At 44.2% G+C, this 23,144-nt stretch overlaps 1 protein-coding gene across 2 annotated transcripts in view; it reads right to left on the reverse strand.

The window, feature by feature from the left end:
• Positions 1-19,394, reverse strand: part of LOC115188927 (carbohydrate sulfotransferase 12-like) — a 26,718-nt gene extending 7,324 nt beyond the window's left edge. Inside the window, exons 1-2 of one of the 2 annotated variants that reach the window (XM_029747760.1) lie at positions 19,141-19,394; positions 2,977-3,321 (exon numbers count right to left, since the gene is read on the reverse strand). In XM_029747760.1, the coding sequence (XP_029603620.1) occupies positions 2,977-3,312 (336 nt within the window). In that variant the 5' untranslated portion in view covers positions 3,313-3,321; positions 19,141-19,394. Of the gene's footprint in view, positions 1-2,976; positions 3,393-19,140 lie in introns of those variants that run through there. The other variant, XM_029747761.1, reaches the window with a different exon arrangement.
• Between the last annotated feature and the right edge of the window lie 3,750 nt (positions 19,395-23,144).

Consider the following 23,144-nt stretch of genomic DNA (forward strand, 5'->3'; position numbering starts at 1 on the left):
GGGAGAGAGAGGAGGGGGGTAGAGAGGAGGGGGAGAGAGAGGAGGGGGGAAGAGCGAGAGGCATGAAAACAAGAGTGAGAGGTGAGAGAGAGAAACAAATTTGACCCCAATAACTACTGTGGGATATGCGTCAACAGCAACCGTGGGAAAATCTTCTGCATTATCATTAACAGCAGAATCAATTCCTCTGTGAAAACAATGTACTGAGCAAATGTCAAATTGGCTTTTTACCAATTTACCGTACGACAGACCATGTATTCACCCTGCACACCCTAATTAACAAACAAGCAAACCAAAACAAAGGCAAAGTCTTCTCATGCTTTGTTGATTTCAAAAAAGCTTTTGACTCAATTTGGCATGAGGGTCTGCTATACAAATTGATGGAAAGTGGTGTTGGGGGAAAAACATTATAAAATCTATATACACAAACAACAAGTGTGCAGTTAAGATTGGCAAAAAAACACATCCATTTCTTTCCACAGGGTTGTGGAGTGAGACAGGGATGCAGCTTGAGCCCCACCCTCTTCAACATACACAGCTGTACTCTGAAGTTTACATACACCTCAGCCAAATATATTTAAACTCCGTTTTTAACAATTCCTGACATTTAATCCAAGTAAAAATTCCCTGTCTTAGGATCACCACTTTATTTTAAGAATGTGAAATGTCAGAATAAAAGTAGAGAGAATGATTTATTTCAGCTTTTATTTCTTTCATCACATTCCCAGTGGATGAGAAGTTTACATACACTCAATTAGTATTTGGTAGCATTGCCTTTAAATTGTTTAACCTGTTAGGGCTAGGGGCAGTATTTACACGGCCGGATAAAAAACGTACCCGATTTAATCTGGTTATTACTACTGCCCAGAAACTAGAATATGCATATAATTATTGGCTTTGGATAGAAAACACCCTAAAGTTTCTAAAACTGTTTGAATGGTGTCTGTGAGTATAACAGAACTCATATGGCAGGCAAACACCTGAGAAGATTCCTTACAGGAAGTGGCCTGTCTGACAAGATCTTGTTCTTCTTGACTCTCTTTATTGAAAACTGAGGATCTTTGCTGTAACGTGACACTTCCTACGGCTCCCATAGGCTCTCAGAACCCGGGAAAAAGCTGAATGATGTAATTCCAGCCCCTGGCTGAAAAACATTAGCGCCTTTGGTAAGTGGTCTATCAGAGGATAATAAGACTCAGGCTCGTGCACGAGGGGATCCCATGTTTTTATTTTCTCTCTCTTTGTACTAAAACACAGATTCCCGGTCGGAATATTATCGCTTTTTTACGAGAAAAATGGCATAAAAATTGATTTTAAACAGCGGTTGACCTGCTTCGAAGTACGGTAATGGAATATTTAGAATTTTTTTGTCACAAAACGCGTCGGGCGTCACCCTTCTTTACCCTTTCGGATAGTGTCTTGAACGCACGAACAAAACGCCGCTATTTGGATATAACTATGGATTATTTTGAACCAAACCAACATTTGTTATTGAAGTAGAAGTCCTGGGAGTGCATTCTGACGAAGAACAGCAAAGGTAATAACATTTTTCTTATAGTAAATCTGACTTTGGTGAGGGCTAAACTTGGTGGGTGTCTAAATAGCTAGCCCTGTGATGCCGGGCTATCTACTTAGAATATTGCAAAATGTGCTTTCACCGAAAAGCTATTTTAAAATCGGACATAGCGAGTGCATAGAAGAGTTCTGTATCTATAATTCTTAAAATAATTGTTATGTTTTTTGTGAACGTTTATCGTGAGTAATTTAGTAAATTCACCGGAGGTTTGCGGGGGGTATGCTAGTTCTGAACGTCACATGCTAATGTAAAAAGCTGGTTTTTGATATAAATATGAACTTGATTGAACAAAACATGCATGTATTGTATAACATAATGTCCTAAGTGTGTCATCTGATGAAGATCATCAAAGGTTAGTGCTGCATTTAGCTGTGGTTTGGGTTTATGTGACATTATATGCTAGCTTGAAAAATGGGTGTCTGATTATTTCTGGCTGGGTACTCTGCTGACATAATCTAATGTTTTGCTTTCGTTGTAAAGCCTTTTTGAAATCGGACAGTGTGGTTAGATTAACGAGAGTCTTGTCTTTAAAATGGTGTAAAATAGTCATATGTTTGAGAAATTGAAGTAATAGCATTTCTAAGGTATTTGAATAACGCGCCACAGGATTCCACTGGCTGTTACGTAGGTGGGACTCCCTAGAGAGGTTAACTTGGGTCAAACATTGCGGGTAGCCTTCCACAAGCTTCCCACAATAAGTTGGGTGAATTTTGGCCCATTCCTCCTGACAGAACTGGTGTAACTGAGTCAGGTTTGTAGGCCTACTTTGCTCGCACACACTTTTTCAGTTCTGCCCACACATTTTCTATAGGATTGAGGTCAGGGCTTTGTAATGGCCACTCCAATACCTTGCCTTTGTTGTCCTTAAGCCATTTTACCACAACTTTGGAAGTATGCTTGGGAGGCTCTGAGAACACTGCCCACAAAATGAGGTGGGAACTGAGCTGCACTTCCTAACCTCCTGCCAAATGTATGACCATATTAGAGACACATATTTCCCTCAGATTACAGATCCACAAAGAATTAAAAAACAAACCCAATTTTGATAAACTCCCATATCTACTGGGTGAAATACCACAGTGTGCCACCACAGCAGCAAGATGTGACCTGTTGCCACAAGAAAAGGGCAACCAGTGAAGAACAAACACCATTGTAAATACAACCCATATTTATGTTGATTTATTTTCCCTTTTGGACTTTAACTATTTGCACAAAATATGACATTTGAAATGTCTTTGTTCTTTTTGAACTTTTGTGAGTGTAATGTTTACTGTAAATTTGTATTGTTTATTTCACTTTTGTTTATTATCTACTTCATTTGCTTTGGCAATGTAAACATATGTTTCCCATGACAACAGAGCCCTTCCATTGAATGGCATTGAGAGGGCGGTAAGGGTTACCTGTCCTAGTCGTTTCTCGGGGTCGATGGGCGTCAGATGGACCTTCCACTCCCTCCGGGGAACATACCGCTCCTCGGCGTGCTCTGATTGGTTGGCAGAGTCTGGGGGGGCGGAATCTGTAGGATCATTGGTTCCCTCCAGGAACTGGTTTACGAAGGCATTGATGTCGGAGAGGAAGGAGGGGTGTGTGGGGGGGTGGTGAGGGGCGGGCCGGGGGGAGAGGGGGGGCAGGTAGAGGTGAGAGGCTCCAACGTCGTCCCAGTAGAGAATAATCAACAGGATCATAAAGACTGAACCCAGAACCAGAGAGACACGGAACAACCTCCACTTCCCCATGGTGACACCCTGAACACAAGCAGCAGAGAACACAGACTGTTATACACACACACACACACACACACACACACACACACACACACACACTGATACACACACTGATACACACACTGATACACACACACACACACACACACACACACTGATACACACACTGAACAACCTCCACTTCCCCATGGTGACACCCTGAACACAAGCAGCAGAGAACACAGACTGTTATACACACACACACACACACACACACACATACACACACACACACACACACACACACAGAACAACCTCCACTTCCCCATGGTGACACCCTGAACACAAGCAGCAGAGAACACAGACTGTTATACACACACACACACACACACACACACTGATACACACACACACACACACACACACACACACACACACACACACACACACACACACACACACTGATACACACACTGAACAACCTCCACTTCCCCATGGTGACACCCTGAAAACAAGCAGCAGAGAACACAGACTGTTACACACACACACACACACACACAGATACACACACACACACACACACTGAACAACCTCCACTTCCCCATGGTGACACCCTGAACACAAGCAGCAGAGAACACTGTTACACACACTGTTACACACACACACACACACACACACAGATACACACACAGTTACATAAACACACACTGATACAAACACACTAGAGGTCGACCGATTATGATTTTTCAACACCGATACCGATTATTGGAGGACCAAAAAAGCCGATACCGATTAATCGGCTGATTTTTATATATATATATATATATATATATATATATATCAAATCAAATCAAATCAAATTTATTTATATAGCCCTTCGTACATCAGCTGAAATCTCAAAGTGCTGTACAGAAACCCAGCCTAAAACCCCAAACAGCAAGCAATGCATGTGAAAGAAGCACGGTGGCTGGGAAAAACTCCCTAGGAAAAACTCCTGAGAAAGGCCAAAAACCTAGGAAGAAACCTAGAGAGGAACCAGGCTATGAGGGGTGGCCAGTCCTCTTCTGGCTGTGCCGGGTGGATATTATAACAGAACATAGTCAAGATGTTAAAATGTTCGTAAATGACCAGCATGGTCAAATAATAATAATAATCATAGTAATTGTCGAGGGTGCAACAAGCACGTCCGGTGAACAGGTCAGGGTTCCGTAGCCGCAGGCAGAACAGTTGAAACTGGAGCAGCAGCATGGCCAGGTGGACTGGGGACAGCAAGGAGTCATCATGCCAGGTAGTCCTAGGGCTCAGGTCCTCCGAGAGAAAGAAAGAAAGAAAGAAAGAGAATTAGAGAGAGCATATTTACATTCACACAGGACACCGGATAAGACAAGAGAATACTCCAGATGTAACAGACTGACCCTAGCCCCCCGACACATAAACTACTGCAGCATAAATACTGGAGGCTGAGACAGGAGGGATCAGAAGACACTGTGGCCCCATCCGATGATACCCCCGGACAGGGCCAAACAGGCCGGATATAACCCCACCCACTTTGCCAAAGCACAGCCCCCACACCACTAGAGGGATATCTACAACCACCAACTTACCGTCCGAAGACAAGGCCGAGTATAGCCCACAAAGATGTCCGCCACGGCACAACCCAAGGGGGGGGGCGCCAACCCAGACAGGAAGACCACGTCAGTGGCTCAACCTACTCAAGTGACGCACCCCTCCCATGGACGGCATGGAAGAACACCAGTAAGTCAGTGACTCAGCCCCTGTAAAAGGGTTAGAGGCAGAGAATCCCAGTGGGAAGAGGGGAACCGACAAGGCAGAGACAGCAAGGGCGGTTCGTTGCTCCAGCCTTTCCGTTCACCTTCACACTCCTGGGCCAGACTATACTTAATCATAGGACCTACTGAAGAGATAAGTCTTCAGTAAAGACTTAAAGGTTGAGACTGAGTCTGCGTCTCTCACATGGGTAGGCAGACCATTCCATAAAAATGGAGCTCTATAGGAGAAAGCCCTACCTCCAGCCGTTTGCTTAGAAATTCTAGGGACAATTAGGAGGCCTGCGTCTTGTGACCGTAGCGTACGTGTAGGTATGTACGGCAGGACCAAATCGGAAAGATAGGTAGGAGCAAGCCCATGTAATGCTTTGTAGGTTAGCAGTAAAACCTTGAAATCAGCCCTTGCCTTAACAGGAAGCCAGTGTAGGGAAGCTAGCACTGGAGTAATATGATCAAATTTTTTGGTTCTAGTCAGGATTCTAGCAGCCGTATTTAGCACTAACTGAAGTTTGTTTAGTGCTTTATCCGGGTAGCCGGAAAGTAGAGCATTGCAGTAGTCGAGCCTAGAAGTAACAAAAGCATGGATTAATTTTTCTGCGTCATTTTTGGACAGAAAGTTTCTGATTTTTGCAATGTTACGTAGATGGAAAAAAGCTGTCCTTGAAGCAGTCTTGATATGTTCTTCAAAAGAGAGATCAGGGTCCAGAGTAACGCCGAGGTCCTTCACAGTTTTATTTGAGACGACTGTACAACCATCCAGATTAATTGTCAGATTCAACAGAAGATCTCTTTGTTTCTTGGGACCTAGGACAAGCATCTCTGTTTTGTCCGAGTTTAAAAGTAGAAAATTTGCAGCCATCCACTTCCTTATGTCTGAAACACAGGCTTCTAGCGAGAGCAATTTTGGGGCTTCACCATGTTTCATTGAAATGTACAGCTGTGTGTCGTCCGCATAGCAGTGAAATTTAACATTATGTTTTCGAATGACATCCCCAAGAGGTAAAATATATAGTGAAAACAATAGTGGTCCTAGAACGGAACCTTGAGGAACACCGAAATTTACAATTGATTTGTCAGAGGACGAACCATTCACAGAGACAAACTGATATCTTTCCGACAGATAAGATCTAAACCAGGCCAGAACTTGTCCATGTAGACCAATTTGGGTTTCCAATCTCTCCAAAAGAATGTGGTGATCGATGGTATCAAAAGCGGCACTAAGATCTAGGAGCATGAGGACAGATGCAGAGCCTCGGTCTGACGTCATTAAAAGGTCATTTACCACCTTCACAAGTGCAGTCTCAGTGCTATGATGGGGTCTAAAACCAGACTGAAGCGTTTCGTATACATTGTTTGTCTTCAGGAAGGCAGTGAGTTGCTGCGCAACAACTTTTTCTAACATTTTTGAGAGGAATGGAAGATTCGATATAGGCCGATAGTTTTTTATAATTTCTGGGTCAAGATTCGGCTTTTTCAAGAGAGGCTTTATTACTGCCACTTTTAGTGAGCTTGGTACACATCCGGTGGATAGAGAGCCGTTTATTATGTTCAACATAGGAGGGCCAAGCACAGGAAGCAGCTCTTTCAGTAGTTTAGTTGGAATAGGGTCCAGTATGCAGCTTGAGGGTTTGGAGGCCATGATTATTTTCATCATTGTGTCAAGAGATATAGTACTAAAACACTTTAGTATCTCCCTTGAGCCAAGGTCCTGGCAGAGTTGTGCAGACTCTGGACAATGAAGCCCTGGAGGAATACCCAGATTTAAAGAGGAGTCCGTAATTTGCTTTCTAATGATCATGATCTTTTCCTCAAAAAAGTTCATAAATTTATTACTGCTGAAGTGAAAGCCATCCTCCATTTGCGAATGCTGCTTTTTAGTTAGCTTTGCGACAGTGTCAAAAAGAAATTTCGGATTGTTCTTATTTTCCTCAATTAAGTTGGAAAAATAGGATGATCGTGCAGCAGTGAGGGCTCTTCGATACTGCACGGTACTGTCTTTCCAAGCTAGTCGGAAGACTTCCAGTTTAGTGTGGCGCCATTTCCGTTCCAATTTTCTGGAAGCTTGCTTCAGAGCTCGTGTATTTTCTGTATACCAGGGAGCTAGTTTCTTATGACAGATGTTTTTAATTTTTAGGGGTGCAACTGCATCTAGGGTATTGCGCAAGGTTGAATTGAGTTCCTCGGTTAGGTGGTTAACTGATTCTTGTCCTCTGACGTCCTTGGGTAGGCAGAGGGAGTCTGGAAGGGCATCAAGGAATCTTTGGGTTGTCTGAGAATTTATAGCACGACTTTTAATCTTCCTTGGTTGGGGTCTGAGCAGATTATTTGTTGCAATTGTAAACGCAATAAAATGGTGGTCCGATAATCCAGGATTATGAGGAAAAACATTAAGATCCACAACATTTATTCCATGGGACAAAACTAGGTCCAGAGTATGACTGTGGCAGTGAGTAGGTCCAGAAACATGTTGGACAAAACCCACTGAGTCGATGATGGCTCCGAAAGCCTTTTGGAGTGGGTCTGTGGACTTTTCCATGTGAATGTTAAAGTCACCAAAAATTAGAATATTATCTGCTATGACTACAAGATCCGATAGGAATTCAGGGAACTCAGTAAGGAACACTGCATATGGCCCAGGAGGCCTGTAAACAGTAGCTATAAAAAGTGATTGAGTAGGCTGCATAGATTTCATGACTAGAAGCTCAAAAGACGAAAACGTCATTGTTTTTTTTTTTGTAAATTGAAATTTGCTATCGTAAATGTTAGCAACACCTCCGCCTTTGCCGGATGCACGGGGGGTTTGGTCACTAGTGTAACCAGGGGGTGAGGCCTCATTTAACACAGTAAATTCATCAGGCTTAAGCCATGTTTCAGTCAGGCCAATCACATCAAGATTATGATCAGTGATTAGTTCATTGACTATAACTGCCTTGGAAGTGAGGGATCTAACATTAAGTAACCCAATTTTGAGATGTGAAGTATCACAATCTCTTTCAATAATGGCAGGAATGGAGGAGGTCTTTATACTAGTAAGATTACTGAAGCGAACACCGCCATTTTTAATTTTGCCCAACCAAGATCGAGGCACAGACACGGTCTCAATGGGGAAAGCTGAGCTGACTACGCTAACTGTGCTAGTGGCAGACTCCACTAAGCTGGCAGGCTGGCTAACAGCCTGTTGCCTGGCCTGCACCCTATTTCATTGTGGAGCTAGAGGAGTTAGAGCCCTGTCTATGTTCGTAGATAAGATGAGAGCACCCCTCCAGCTAGGATGGAGTCCGTCACTCCTCAGCAGGCCAGGCTTGGTCCTGTTTGTGGGTGAATCCCAGAAAGAGGGCCAGTTATCTACAAATTCTATCTTTTGGGAGGGGCAGAAAACAGTTTTCATCCAGCGATTGAGTTGTGAGACTCTGCTGTAGAGCTCATCACTCCCCCTAACTGGGAGGGGGCCAGAGACAATTACTCGATGCCGACACATCTTTCTAGCTGATTTACACGCTGAAGCTATATTGCGCTTGGTGACCTCTGACTGTTTCATCCTAACATCGTTGGTGCCGACGTGGATAACAATATCTCTATACTCTCTACACTCGCCAGTTTTAGCTTTAGCCAGCACCGTCTTTAGATTAGCCTTAACGTCGGTAGCCCTGCCCCCTGGTAAACAGTGTATGATCGCTGGATGATTCGTTTTAAGTCTAATACTGCGGGTAATGGAGTCGCCAATGACTAGGGTTTTCAATTTGTCAGAGCTAATGGTGGGAGCCGTCGGCGTCTCAGACCCCACAGCGGGAGGAGCAGAGACCAGAGAAGTCTCGGCCTCCGACTCCGACTCGCTTAACGGGGAGAACCGGTTGAAAGTTTCTGTCGGCTGAATAAGCGACACCGGTTGAGCATTCCTACAGCGTTTCCCTCCAGAAGCCATGAGAAAGATGTCCGGCTGCGGGGACCGTGCGAGGGGGTTTATACTAACGTTACTATCTGTACTTGCTGGTGGCACAGACGCTGTTTCATCCTTTCCTACACTGAAATGACCCTTGCCTAACGATTGCGTCTGAAGCTGGGCTTGCAGCACAGCTATCCTTGCCGTAAGGCGATCGTTCTCCTGTATATTATGAGTACAACGACTGCAATTAGAAGGCATCATGTTAATGTTACTTAGCTTCGGCTGTTTGAAGTCCTGACGAACCATGTCCAGATAAAACCTCCGGGGTAGGAAAGTTGAATGAAAAAAAAGTTGAGTGAGGGAAAAAGTAAAAATATACGGTAATGAAAAAGTAAAAACCGTCAGGTAGCAAAGTGAAAACGGCAACAAAAACGCACAACAGCGTAAACAAGTCTGCAAGTTGTGACCGGAAGCAGGAAACAAAACCTGCCTTGTATCCGGGGGAATATATATATATATATATATAAATTATTTGGACATCAATTATGAACTTTGTCAAAAGAAACCACATTTGTTGTGGACCTGGGATTCCTGGAAGTGCCAATGGATGAAGATAATCAAAGGTAATGGATTATTGACAATAGTATTATTGATATTACATGGTTACAAGATGATGCTAACCTATATAGCCTAGCCTATTGTTCTTAGCACAGCACCCGGTTTATTGCAACTTGTGATTTCCCAGTAAAGTTATTTTGAAATCTGGCAATACAGTAGCATTTACGAAATGTTAAACTATAATTATTTGAATGACAATATTATAATTTACCAATGTTTTCGAATAGTAATTTTTAAAATTGTAACGTTGTTCACCGGAAGCATTTCAGAGAAGAAAAAAATCTGAATTTCACCGCTACTGTAAAATGCTGTTTTTGGATATAAATATGAACTTGATGGAACAAAAAATGCATGTATTGTATAACATAATGTCCTAGGAGTGTCATCTGATGGAGATTGTCAAAGGTTGGTGCATAATTTTAGCTGGTTTCTGCTTTTGGTGACGCCTGACCTTGAATTGAAAATGGATGTTTGTACTTTTGTGGCTATGTACTGTCCTAACATAATCTAACTTTATGCTTTTGCCGTAAAGCCTCTTTGAAAATCAAACAACGTGGTTAGATTAAGGAGATGTTTATCTTTTAAATGGTGTAAAATAGTTGATTGTTTGAGAAATTGAAATTATTAGATTTTTGATGTTTTGAATTTCCAGCCTTGCTAGCAATCCCGTCTCAGGGTTCATTGCTAACCCGTAGCCCCAACAGGTCTGGCTTTCAAGTTTGTCTATGAAAATGCCCTTTTTTTTTATTACAAATTAAACCAGAATCATGCTTAATGCACATTCACTAATAATAACTCACTTCTTGTAGCAGGCATTATAGAAAATTACCAACGGTCTCATAAACAACCTAGGTGCTAGTGCAGGGTTGGGCAATTCCAGTCCCAGGGGCCTGATTGGTATCACAGTTTGCCCTAGCTAACACACCTGACTCCAGTAATTACCTAATCATGAGAAAAAGTCGCTAACTATAGTGACAAAGTTACTAAATATAGGGACAAAGTCACTGGAAGGGTCTGAAAAGTTGATAAATATAGAGACAAAGTCACTGGAAGGGTCTGAAAAGTAAATAAATATAGAGACAAAGTCACTGGAAGGGTCTGAAAAGTAAATAAATATAGAGACAAATTTACTGGAAGGGTCTGAAAAGTAAATAAATATAGAGACAAAGTCACTGGAAGGGTCTGAAAAGTAAATAAATATAGAGACAAAGTCACTGGAAGGGTCTGAAAAGTGGCTAAATATAGGACAAAGTCACTGGAGGGGTCTGAAAAGTGGCTAAATATAGGGACAGTCTTTATCAAACCCAGGACTGTGGACCATTAGAGCAGTCTTTATCAAACCCAGGACTGTAGACCACTAGAGCAGTCTTTATCAAACCCAGGACTGTAGACCACTAGAGCAGTCTTTATCAAACCCAGGACTGTAGACCATTAGAGCAGTCTTTATCAAACCCAGGACTGTAGACCACTAGAGCAGTCTTTATCAAACCCAGGACTGTAGACCACAAGAGCAGTCTTTATCAAACCCAGGACTGTAGACCATTAGAGCAGTCTTTATCAAACCCAGGACTGTGGACCGGCGCCGGTCCATGGACGAATGATTGTCGGTCTGCGGAATATTTGTCTTGAATATGATTGGGGGGTTATTTGGTCCGTGTCATATTTGACTCTAATAAATACTTGCCCTAAGACTACTTGCGAAGTATAGCAACACCAAATACACACACACACACACACAAGCTAGCCCTGCTGCACAGCCTGCATGCTCTCTCTGGCCGCTAGCCCTGCTGCACAGCCTGCACGCTCTCTCTGGCCGTGAGCCCTGCTGCACAGCCTGCACGCTCTCTCTGGCCATGAGCCCTGCTGCACAGCCTGCATGCTCTCTCTGGCCGTGAGCCCTGCTGCACAGCCTGCACGCTCTCTCTGGCCGTGAGCCCTGCTGCACAGCCTGCACGCTCTCTCTGGCCGTGAGCCCTGCTGCACAGCCTGCACGCTCTCTCTGGCCGTGAGCCCTGCTGCACAGCCTGCACGCTCTCTCTGGCCGTGTCAAGACTTGACAGTTCATGCAGCTTTTGTATTCTGATCATTGAATTCCGAACACGTCATGCATCTACACCTACATTTAAATGTGTCTACTTTGTCCACATTGTGTCCAGATTCCCTTGACTGAAATGCCAGTACGCATTCTGCAAACGGTGGAACAGGCTAAATCTGATAATAACACGACAACTTAATAGCAGTTGCCCACTACTTCAGCTAACTATCCAGCTAACGTATGTAGCTAGACAGCCAGCTAGCAAAGCTAAAGTGATTGCAAAGTGACATGCTAGGAATGCATTTCCTCCAACGTTTAATGAAAAAAGGTGCCTCGCTCCCAAAACAGGTTTTCTGTAGATTTGTGGGCGAAGTGCTGATGACATCGCCCACTGTATGTGCTTTCGGTAGCCTGATTGGTCCAGACTGAGGAGAAATCCACACATAATGCATCCCTGACCAGCTCCCGAAGTGGTCACCCAGATATGAACACAATCAGACCAATCAGACTGCATCTAGACTTTTCAATGCCGTCTTCCTATTCTGTTAGCAGAAGTGGCATGTAGGGGTCAAGCATAGACACAGCCTCTTTCTCCCTGGATTTGTTTCGAAGGACAGCTGCCTACCCTAACCGGTCTAGACTGCTAAGGCTGGGCAGCTGCCTACCCTAACCGGTCTAGACTGCTAAGGCTGGGCAGCTGCCTACCCTAACCGGTCTAGACTGCTAAGGCTGGGCAGCTGCCTACCCTAACCGGTCTAGACTGCTAAGGCTGGGCAGCTGCCTACCCTAACCGGTCTAGACTGCTAAGGCTGGACAGCTGCCTACCCTAACCGGTCTAGACTGCTAAAGCTGGACAGCTGCCTACCCTAACCGGTCTAGACTGCTAAAGCTGGACAGCTGCCTACCCTAACCGGTCTAGACTGCTAAGGCTGGACAGCTGCCTACCCTAACCGGTCTAGACTGCTAAGGCTGGGCAGCTGCCTACCCTAACCGCTCTAGACTGCTAAGGCTGGACAGCTGCCTACCCTAACCGGTCTGTGTGGTATGCCAGACTTGCCTCAGCAACAAGGCTATGAAGCCATAAAACATTTGCTGAAATTTAGAAACAAAGCAACAACATCTCAAGGACAAAATAGACAATTATTTTGCTCGAAAAAGAGATGAGTTGACCAACCAAACAAAAATGCTGCACACTAGTTTTCAGAATGCTGATTTTCTAAGAGTGCATGGCAACAATGCCAGGAACATTGTGAATGCCAGGAACATTGCGAATGCCAGGAACATTGTGAATGCCAGGAACATTGTGAATGCCAGGAACATTGTGAATGCCAGGAATGCTGAACATTGTGAATGCCAGGAACATTGTGAATGCTGAACATTGCGAATGCTGAACATTGTGAATGCCAGGAACATTGTGAATGCCAGGAACATTGTGAATGCCGAACATTGTGAATGCTGAACATTGTGAATGCTGAACATTGCGAATGCTGAACATTGTGAATGCCAGGAACATTGTGAATGCTGAACATTGTGAATGCCAGGAACATTGTGAATGCTGAACATTGTGAATGCCAGGAACATTGTGAATGCTGAACATTGTAAATGCCAGGAACATTGTAAATGCCAGGAACATTGTAAATGCCAGGAACATTGTGAATGCTGAACATTGTGAATGCTGAACATTGTGAATGCTGAACATTGTGAATGCCAGGAACATTGTGAATGCCGAACATTGTGAATGCTGAACATTGTGAATGCTGAACATTGTGAATGCTGAACATTGTGAATGCCAGGAACATTGTGAATGCCAGGAACATTGTGAATGCCGAACATTGTGAATGCTGAACATTGTGAATGCTGAACATTGCGAATGCTGAACATTGTGAATGCCAGGAACATTGTGAATGCTGAACATTGTGAATGCCAGGAACATTGTGAATGCTGAACATTGTAAATGCCAGGAACATTGTAAATGCCAGGAACATTGTAAATGCCAGGAACATTGTGAATACTGATCATTGTGAATGCTGAACATTGTGAATGCTAGGAACATTGTGAATGCCAGGAACATTGTGAATGCCAGGAACATTGTGAATGCCAGGAACATTGTGAATGCCGAACATTGTGAATGCCGAACATTGTGAATGCTGAACATTGTGTATGCCAGGAACATTATGAATGCTGAACATTGTGAATGCCAGGACCATTGTGAATGCCAAACATTGTGAATGCCAGGAACATTGTGAATGCTGAACATTGTGAATGCCAGGAACATTGTGATTGCTGAACATTGTGAATGCCGAACATTGTGAATGCTGAACATTGTGAATGCTGAACATTGTGAATGCCGAACATTGTGATTGCTGAACATTGTGAATGCCAGGAACATTGTGAATGCTGAACATTGTGAATGGTATTTAATTTGAAACCAGTAACCTATTTCTCTCGTGTTTTATTGGTTTTCAAATCAATTTTCTTTCATTGTCCAGTAGCCAAAGGAACAATCCTAGTCATATTAGCAGCCCATGCTAGTTTATGATAATCCTAGTCATATTAGCAGCCCATGCTAGTTGATGATAATCCTAGTCATATTAGCAACCCCTGCTAGTTGTTGATAATCCTAGTCATATTAGCAACCCATGCTAGTTGTTGCATCTTTAGATCTCCCCTCTTTGTAAGTTTCTAACCGATATTTTCAGTCACATGAAACCACTCGTATGTGCAGTGCGCTTTTGACAAGGTGTTTTCCACTAATTGCATTATGGAACAAACATTCGCGCGTAGCCTACTGCTGTGTGCGTATTGCTGCGCAATGTGTAATGTGAAGAAATAATATTTTATCAATATTTTTATTTTGTTTTATGTTGCATCAGCCTCATTACTTTTAAATATGTTTTGGGGTGTAGCCTCGGCTTACTGGTGTGAATTTGGGATCTATTGTCTCACAACTGTCCCAGAGTTGGTTTGGAATGGGATATTTATTTCCTCACAGAATGACAAGCTGACCAATAGAATAGGTCCACTTTTGGACTATTGGGGATAGTATTGTGACAGACTAGTGATTTTGCTGTTCGTTACTTGTTGGCTGAGGAAAAGTAAATGTGGACAGTTATTCTAACTTCTTCAAAGTGCTCATCGGAATTCGGTAAGAAGGACATCATTGCATCCTGGAGTTGCATGTTCTGCTAAAATTAATTACCATAATGTAAATGTGATTCTGTCATTCTGATCACTGTGGGTGAATTACCATAATGTAAATGTGATTCTGTCATTCTGAGCACTGTGGATGAATTACCATAATGTAAATGTGATTCTGAGCACTGTGGATGAATTACCATAATGTAAATGTGATTCTGTCATTCTGATCACTGTGGGTGAATTACCATAATGTAAATGTGATTGTCATTCTGAGCACTGTGGATGAATTACCATAATGTAAATGTGATTCTGTCATTCTGATCACTGTGGATGAATTACCATAATGTAAATGTGATTCTGTCATTCTGAGCACCGTGGATGAATTACCATAATGTAAATGTGATTCTGAGCACTGTGGATGAATTACCAATGTAAATGTGATTCTGATCACTGTGGATGAATTACCATAATGTAAATGTGATTCTGTCATTCTGAGCACTGTGGATGAATTACCATAATGTAAATGTGATTCTGAGCACTGTGGATGAATTACCATAATGTAAATGTGATTCTGTCATTCTGATCACTGTGGATGAATTACCATAATGTAAATGTGATTCTGAGCACTGTGGATGAATTACCATAATGTAAATGTGATTCTGAGCACTGTGGATGAATTACCATAATGTAAATGTGATTCTGAGCACTGTGGATGAATTACCATAATGTACATGTGATTCTGTCATTCTGATCACTGTGGATGAATTACCATAATGTAAATGTGATTCTGTCATTCTGAGCACTGTGGATTAATTACCAATGTAAATGTGATTCTGTCATTCTGATCACTGTGGATGAATTACCATAATGTAAATGTGATTCTGTCATTCTGTGCACTGTGGATGAATTACCATAATGTAAATGTGATTCTGAGCACTGTGGATGAATTACCATAATGTAAATGTGATTCTGAGCACTCTGGATGAATTACCATAATGTACATGTGATTCTGTCATTCTGATCACTGTGGATGAATTACCATAATGTAAATGTGATTCTGTCATTCTGTGCACTGTGGATGAATTACCATAATGTAAATGTGATTCTGTCATTCTGAGCACTGTGGATGAATTACCATAATGTAAATGTGATTCTGTCATTCTGTGCACTGTGGATGAATTACCAATGTAAATGTGATTCTGTGGGTAGATGCCATAATCAGGTTACCAATCAATGCATATGGGTCCGGTAAATGTCTCAAATGTCCAGAGACACATTTTCCTAACGGAAACCCTGGCACGCACGCACGTACGCACACGTGCACTAAGGACCTATAACCTATTACTACTACTAATAATAAAGGTTATGTGGCTGTCATTCCAATTATTAGTATTATTGTTTTATAGATGTTTTACTAGTGATATTTTTCCTACTGTTCTTACTATTGCAGTTGTTGTTGTTGTATCTGCCCCTCTCAGATAAAAAGATAGTAATTATTATTCCATCTCTTCTGAAGTGTTGTCTGGGTTAAAACACAGAGCTTCACAGTTCTGTTCCAACCATTCTAAATATGGAACCCTTCACTTCCTCTTCCTGTAGAGAAGAGGGAGGAGAGAAGAGGGAGGAGAGAAGAGGGAGGAGAGAAGAGGGAGGAGAGAAGAGGGAGGAGCGAAGAGGGAGGAGAGAAGAGGGAGGAGAGAAGAGGGAGGAGAGAAGAGGGAGGAGAGAAGAGGGAGGAGGGAAGAGGGAGGAGGGAAGAGGGAGGAGAGAAGAGGGAGGAGAGAAGAGGGAGGAGAGAAGAGGGAGGAGAAAAGAGGGAGGAGGGAAGAGGGAGGAGAGAAGAGGGAGGAGAGAGGGGAGAAGGGGAAGTGTTGTCTGGGTTAAAACACAGAGCTTCACAGTTCTGTTCCAACCATTCTAAATATGGAACTCTGCAGCTATAGTGTGTCCCTTCTAGAGGTCGACCGATTAATCGGAATGGCCGATTAATTAGGGCCGATTTCAAGTTTTCATAACAATCGGACATCGGTATTTTTGCACACCGATTTGGCCGATTATTATTATTTTTATTTTTTTTACACCTTTATTTAACTAGGCAAGTCAGTTAAGAACAAATTCTTATTTTCAATGACGGCCTAGGAACAGTGGGTTAACTGCCTTGTTCAGGGGTAGAACGACAGATTTTACCTTGTCAGCCGCCTGGCTCGTTGCGAACTGTGTGAAGACTATTTCTTCCTAACAAAGACAGCCGACTTCGCCATGATTTAACAAAAAAAGCACAATCGTTGCATGACTGTACCTAACCATAAACATCAATGCCTTTCTTAAAATAAATACACAGAAGTATATATTTTTAAACCTGCATATTTAGCTAAAAGAAATCTAGGTTAGCAGGCAATATTAACCAGGTGAAATTGTGTCACTTCTCTTGCATTGCACGCAGAGTCAGGGTATATGAAACAGTTTGGGCCGCCTGGCTCGTTGCGAACTAATTTGCCCGAATTTTACGTAATTATGACATAACATTGAAGGTTGTTTAGTGTAACAGGAATATTTAGACTTATGGGTGCCACCCGGAACGTTTCCGTATTTTACTGAAAGAATAAACGTTTTGTTTTCGAGATGATAGTTTCTGGATTCAACCATATTAATGACCTAAGGCTCGTATTTCTGTGTGTTATTATGTTATAATTAAGTCTATGATTTGATAGAGCAGTCTGACTGAGCGATGGTAGGCAGCAGCAGGCTCGTAAGCATTCATTCAAACAGCACTTTCGTGCATTTTGCCAGCAGCCCTTCGCTGTGCTTCAAGCATTGCGCTGTTTATGACTTCAAGCCTATCAACTCCCGAGATTAGGCTGGCAATACTAAAGTGCCTATAAGAACATCCAATAGTCAAAGGTCTATGAAATACAAATGGTATAGAGAGAAATAGTCCTATAGTTCCTATAATAACTACAACCTAAAACTTCTTACCTGGGAATATTGAAGACTCATGTTAAAAGGAACTACCAGCTTTCATATGTTCTCATGTTCTGAGCAAGGAACTTAAAGCTTTCTTACATGGCACATATTGCACTTTTACTTTCTTCTCCAACACTTTGTTTTTGCATTATTTAAACCAAATTGAACATGTTTCATTATTTATTTGAGGCTAAATTGATTTTATTGATGTATTATATTATGTTAAAATAAGTGTTCATTCAGTATTGTTGTAATTGTCACTATTACATAGAATTTTATAACAAATATTATTATTGTATTTTTTATTTTTTATAAATCGGCTAATTAATCGGCATCGGGGTTTTTGGTCCTCCAATAATCGGTATCGGCGTTGAAAAATCATAATCGGTCGACCTCTAGTCACTTCCTCTTCCTGTAGGGATGTACACACACACCATTCTGTAGTTAGAAGCAGAGAAGAGAAGGGGGAGGAGAGGAAGACAGGAGAGAGGAGGGGAGGAGAGGAGGGGGGAGATGAGAGGAGGAGGGAGGGGAGGAGAGATGAGAGGAGGGAGATGAGAGGAGAGATGAGAGGAGGGGGGAGAGGAGGGGGGAGAGGAGGGGAGGAGGAGAGATGAGAGGAGGAGGGAGGGGAGGAGGAGAGATGAGAGGAGGGGGGAGAGGAGGGGGGAGAGGAGGGGAGGAGGAGAGATGAGAGGAGGAGGGAGGGGAGGAGGAGAGATGAGAGGAGAGATGAGAGGAGGAGGGAGGGGAGGATAAAAGGGAGGAGAGGGGAGATGAGAGGGAGAGATGAGAGGAGGAGGGAGAGGAGGGGAGGAGAGATGAGAGGAGGAGGGAGGGGAGGAGGGGAGGAGAGATGAGAGGAGGAGAGGGGAGGAGTCTGTATGCTCCAGGAATAATAATAATATGAAATAAGACTATTAGTCCGATTCCTTTCCTCACTGTTCCACACAACTCACATAGGAAACATGGGACTGACACACACACACAGTCTCATCTTCAGCTAGATGATATAAGAGCAGATGGGTTAGATTATGGTTGGGTTACGGGTTCAGATACACCGTTATTACAGCGGGGTTTAGTCACGTGCAGCAGCCCGGTTGGGTCTCGCGAATACAATGTCGCCTTTCACCGCGCGAGGCGAGGAGCGAACAGAACGGGCTTTTACATCAGGAGCTGAACCGGATCGACTGATGAATACACATCCTTCTAAGGGTGTGGGTTAGATGCAATACACACGTTAAGTGAAAGGAGACTCGGACTGGGATGGAGAGAGGAAGGACAATTCTCCGTGACTAGTTGCAGACCTGCGGTCTCTTCTCCTCACACCGCCCTGTCCCACTCTGTTTCCCAGCGGAGCTGTATCTCTCTGTACCCTGGACCCTAACCCGATCTATCATGACGTTACAAACTCTATTACCGGAGACACAACTCACCTCCGCCGGGCTCTCGAGCTCTCCCCGTTCCCGCCGCGTCAGCTGAGATGCGCAAGCAGCTTATTTACGTCCAGACCGACAGGCTGTTCACGAAGCACGGAAACATCGCGAGAGTTTGTGCTCCGTTTCTGCAGAGCGAGATGAATCAAAACTATGCCATATGTATTGAATTTAAAATAAAATAAATCATAAACATGTCAAATAAAGTTGAAAATGTAAACATTATATTTTCAAGGAAGGATGAAATAATGGATGTTGAAATGATAATTTGTTGTATTCTGTGGAGGAAGATGCTGTACTCCTCATTCTGTGGAGGAAGATGCTGTACTCCACATTCTGTGGAGGAAGATGCTGTGCTCCTCACCTCATTCTGTGGAGGAAGATGCTGTACTCCTCACCTCATTCTGTGGAGGAAGATGCTGTACTCCTCACCTCATTCTGTGGAGGAAGATGCTGTACTCCTCACCTCATTCTGTGGAGGAAGATGCTGTACTCCTCACCTCATTCTGTGGAGGAAGATGCTGTACTCCTCACCTCATTCTGTGGAGGAAGATGCTGTACTCCTCGCCTCATTCTGTGGAGGAAGATGCTGTTCTCCTCACCTCATTCTGTGGAGGAAGATGCTGTACTCCTCATTCTGTGGAGGAAGATGCTGTGCTCCTCACCTCATTCTGTGGAGGAAGATGCTGTACTCCTCATTCTGTGGAGGAAGATGCTGTACTCCTCACCTCATTCTGTGGAGGAAGATGCTGTACTCCTCGCCTCATTCTGTGGAGGAAGATGCTGTGCTCCTCACCTCATTCTGTGGAGGAAGATGCTGTACTCCTCATTCTGTGGAGGAAGATGCTGTGCTCCTCATCTCATTCTGTGGAGGAAGATGCTGTACTCCTCATTCTGTGGAGGAAGATGCTGTGCTCCTCACCTCATTCTGTGGAGGAAGATGCTGTACTCCTCACCTCATTCTGTGGAGGAAGATGCTGTACTCCTCATTCTGTGGAGGAAGATGCTGTACTCCTCATTCTGTGGAGGAAGATGCTGTACTCCTCATTCTGTGGAGGAAGATGCTGTACTCCTCATCTCCTTCTGTGGAGGAAGATGCTGTACTCCTCATTCTGTGGAGGAAGATGCTGTGCTCTTCACCTCATTCTGTGGAGGAAGATGCTGTGCTCTTCGCCTCATTCTGTGGAGGAAGATGCTGTGCTCCTCGCCTCATTCTGTGGAGGAAGATGCTGTGCTCCTCACCTCATTCTGTGGAGGAAGATGCTGTACTCCTCATTCTGTGGAGGAAGATGCTGTACTCCTCACCTCATTCTGTGGAGGAAGATGCTGTACTCCTCATTCTGTGGAGGAAGATGCTGTACTCCTCATTCTGTGGAGGAAGATGCTGTGCTCCTCATTCTGTGGAGGAAGATGCTGTTCTCCTCACCTCATTCTGTGGAGGAAGATGCTGTGCTCCTCATTCTGTGGAGGAAGATGCTGTGCTCCTCACCTCATTCTGTGGAGGAAGATGCTGTACTCCTCATTCTGTGGAGGAAGATGCTGTACTCCTCACCTCATTCTGTGGAGGAAGATGCTGTACTCCTCACCTCATTCTGTGGAGGAAGATGCTGTACTCCTCATTCTGTGGAGGAAGATGCTGTGCTCCTCACATCATTCTGTGGAGGAAGATGCTGTGCTCCTCACCTCATTCTGTGGAGGAAGATGCTGTGCTCCTCACCTCATTCTGTGGAGGAAGATGCTGTGCTCCTCACCTCATTCTGTGGAGGAAGATGCTGTACTCCTCATTCTGTGGAGGAAGATGCTGTACTCCTCGCCTCCTTCTGTGGAGGAAGATGCTGTACTCCTCATTCTGTGGAGGAAGATGCTGTGCTCCTCACCTCATTCTGTGGAGGAAGATGCTGTGCTCCTCACATCATTCTGTGGAGGAAGATGCTGTACTCCTCACCTCCTTCTGTGGAGGAAGATGCTGTACTCCTCATTCTGTGGAGGAAGATGCTGTACTCCTCACCTCATTCTGTGGAGGAAGATGCTGTGCTCTTCACCTCATTCTGTGGAGGAAGATGCTGTACTCCTCACCTCATTCTGTGGAGGAAGATGCTGTACTCCTCGCCTCATTCTGTGGAGGAAGATGCTGTACTCCTCATTCTGTGGAGGAAGATGCTGTACTCCTCATTCTGTGGAGGAAGATGCTGTACTCCTCACCTCATTCTGTGGAGGAAGATGCTGTTCTCCTCATTCTGTGGAGGAAGATGCTGTACTCCTCATTCTGTGGAGGAAGATGCTGTGCTCCTCATTCTGTGGAGGAAGATGCTGTTCTCCTCACCTCATTCTGTGGAGGAAGATGCTGTGCTCCTCATTCTGTAGAGGAAGATGCTGTACTCCTCATTCTGTGGAGGAAGATGCTGTGCTCCTCACCTCATTCTGTGGAGGAAGATGCTGTACTCCTCACCTCAATCTGTGGAGGAAGATGCTGTACTCCTCACCTCATTCTGTGGAGGAAGATGCTGTACTCCTCATTCTGTGGAGGAAGATGCTGTGCTCCTCACATCATTCTGTGGAGGAAGATGCTGTGCTCCTCACCTCATTCTGTGGAAGAAAATGCTGTACTCCTCGCCTCATTCTGTGGAGGAAGATGCTGTGCTCCTCACATCATTCTGTGGAGGAAGATGCTGTACTCCTCACCTCCTTCTGTGGAGGAAGATGCTGTACTCCTCATTCTGTGGAGGAAGATGCTGTACTCCTCACCTCATTCTGTGGAGGAAGATGCTGTGCTCTTCACCTCATTCTGTGGAGGAAGATGCTGTACTCCTCACCTCATTCTGTGGAGGAAGATGCTGTACTCCTCGCCTCATTCTGTGGAGGAAGATGCTGTACTCCTCATTCTGTGGAGGAAGATGCTGTACTCCTCATTCTGTGGAGGAAGATGCTGTACTCCTCACCTCATTCTGTGGAGGAAGATGCTGTTCTCCTCATTCTGTGGAGGAAGATGCTGTACTCCTCATTCTGTGGAGGAAGGTGCTGTGCTCCTCATTCTGTGGAGGAAGATGCTGTTCTCCTCACCTCATTCTGTGGAGGAAGATGCTGTGCTCCTCATTCTGTAGAGGAAGATGCTGTACTCCTCATTCTGTGGAGGAAGATGCTGTGCTCCTCACCTCATTCTGTGGAGGAAGATGCTGTACTCCTCATTCTGTGGAGGAAGATGCTGTACTCCTCACCTCATTCTGTGGAGGAAGATGCTGTACTCCTCACCTCATTCTGTGGAGGAAGATGCTGTACTCCTCATTCTGTGGAGGAAGATGCTGTGCTCCTCACATCATTCTGTGGAGGAAGATGCTGTGCTCCTCACCTCATTCTGTGGAGGAAAATGCTGTGCTCCTCACCTCATTCTGTGGAGGAAGATGCTGTGCTCCTCACCTCATTCTGTGGAGGAAGATGCTGTACTCCTCATTCTGTGGAGGAAGATGCTGTTCTCCTCACCTCATTCTGTGGAGGAAGATGCTGTGCTCCTCATTCTGTAGAGGAAGATGCTGTACTCCTCATTCTGTGGAGGAAGATGCTGTGCTCCTCACATCATTCTGTGGAGGAAGATGCTGTGCTCCTCACCTCATTCTGTGGAGGAAAATGCTGTGCTCCTCACCTCATTCTGTGGAGGAAGATGCTGTGCTCCTCACCTCATTCTGTGGAGGAAGATGCTGTACTCCTCATTCTGTGGAGGAAGATGCTGTACTCCTCGCCTCCTTCTGTGGAGGAAGATGCTGTACTCCTCATTCTGTGGAGGAAGATGCTGTGCTCCTCACCTCATTCTGTGGAGGAAGATGCTGTGCTCCTCACATCATTCTGTGGAGGAAGATGCTGTACTCCTCACCTCCTTCTGTTGAGGAAGATGCTGTACTCCTCATTCTGTGGAGGAAGATGCTGTGCTCCTCACATCATTCTGTGGAGGAAGATGCTGTACTCCTCACCTCCTTCTGTGGAGGAAGATGCTGTACTCCTCATTCTGTGGA

Source organism: Salmo trutta, unplaced genomic scaffold (genome assembly GCF_901001165.1).
Source record: "Salmo trutta unplaced genomic scaffold, fSalTru1.1, whole genome shotgun sequence".
NCBI lineage: Eukaryota > Metazoa > Chordata > Actinopteri > Salmoniformes > Salmonidae > Salmo > Salmo trutta.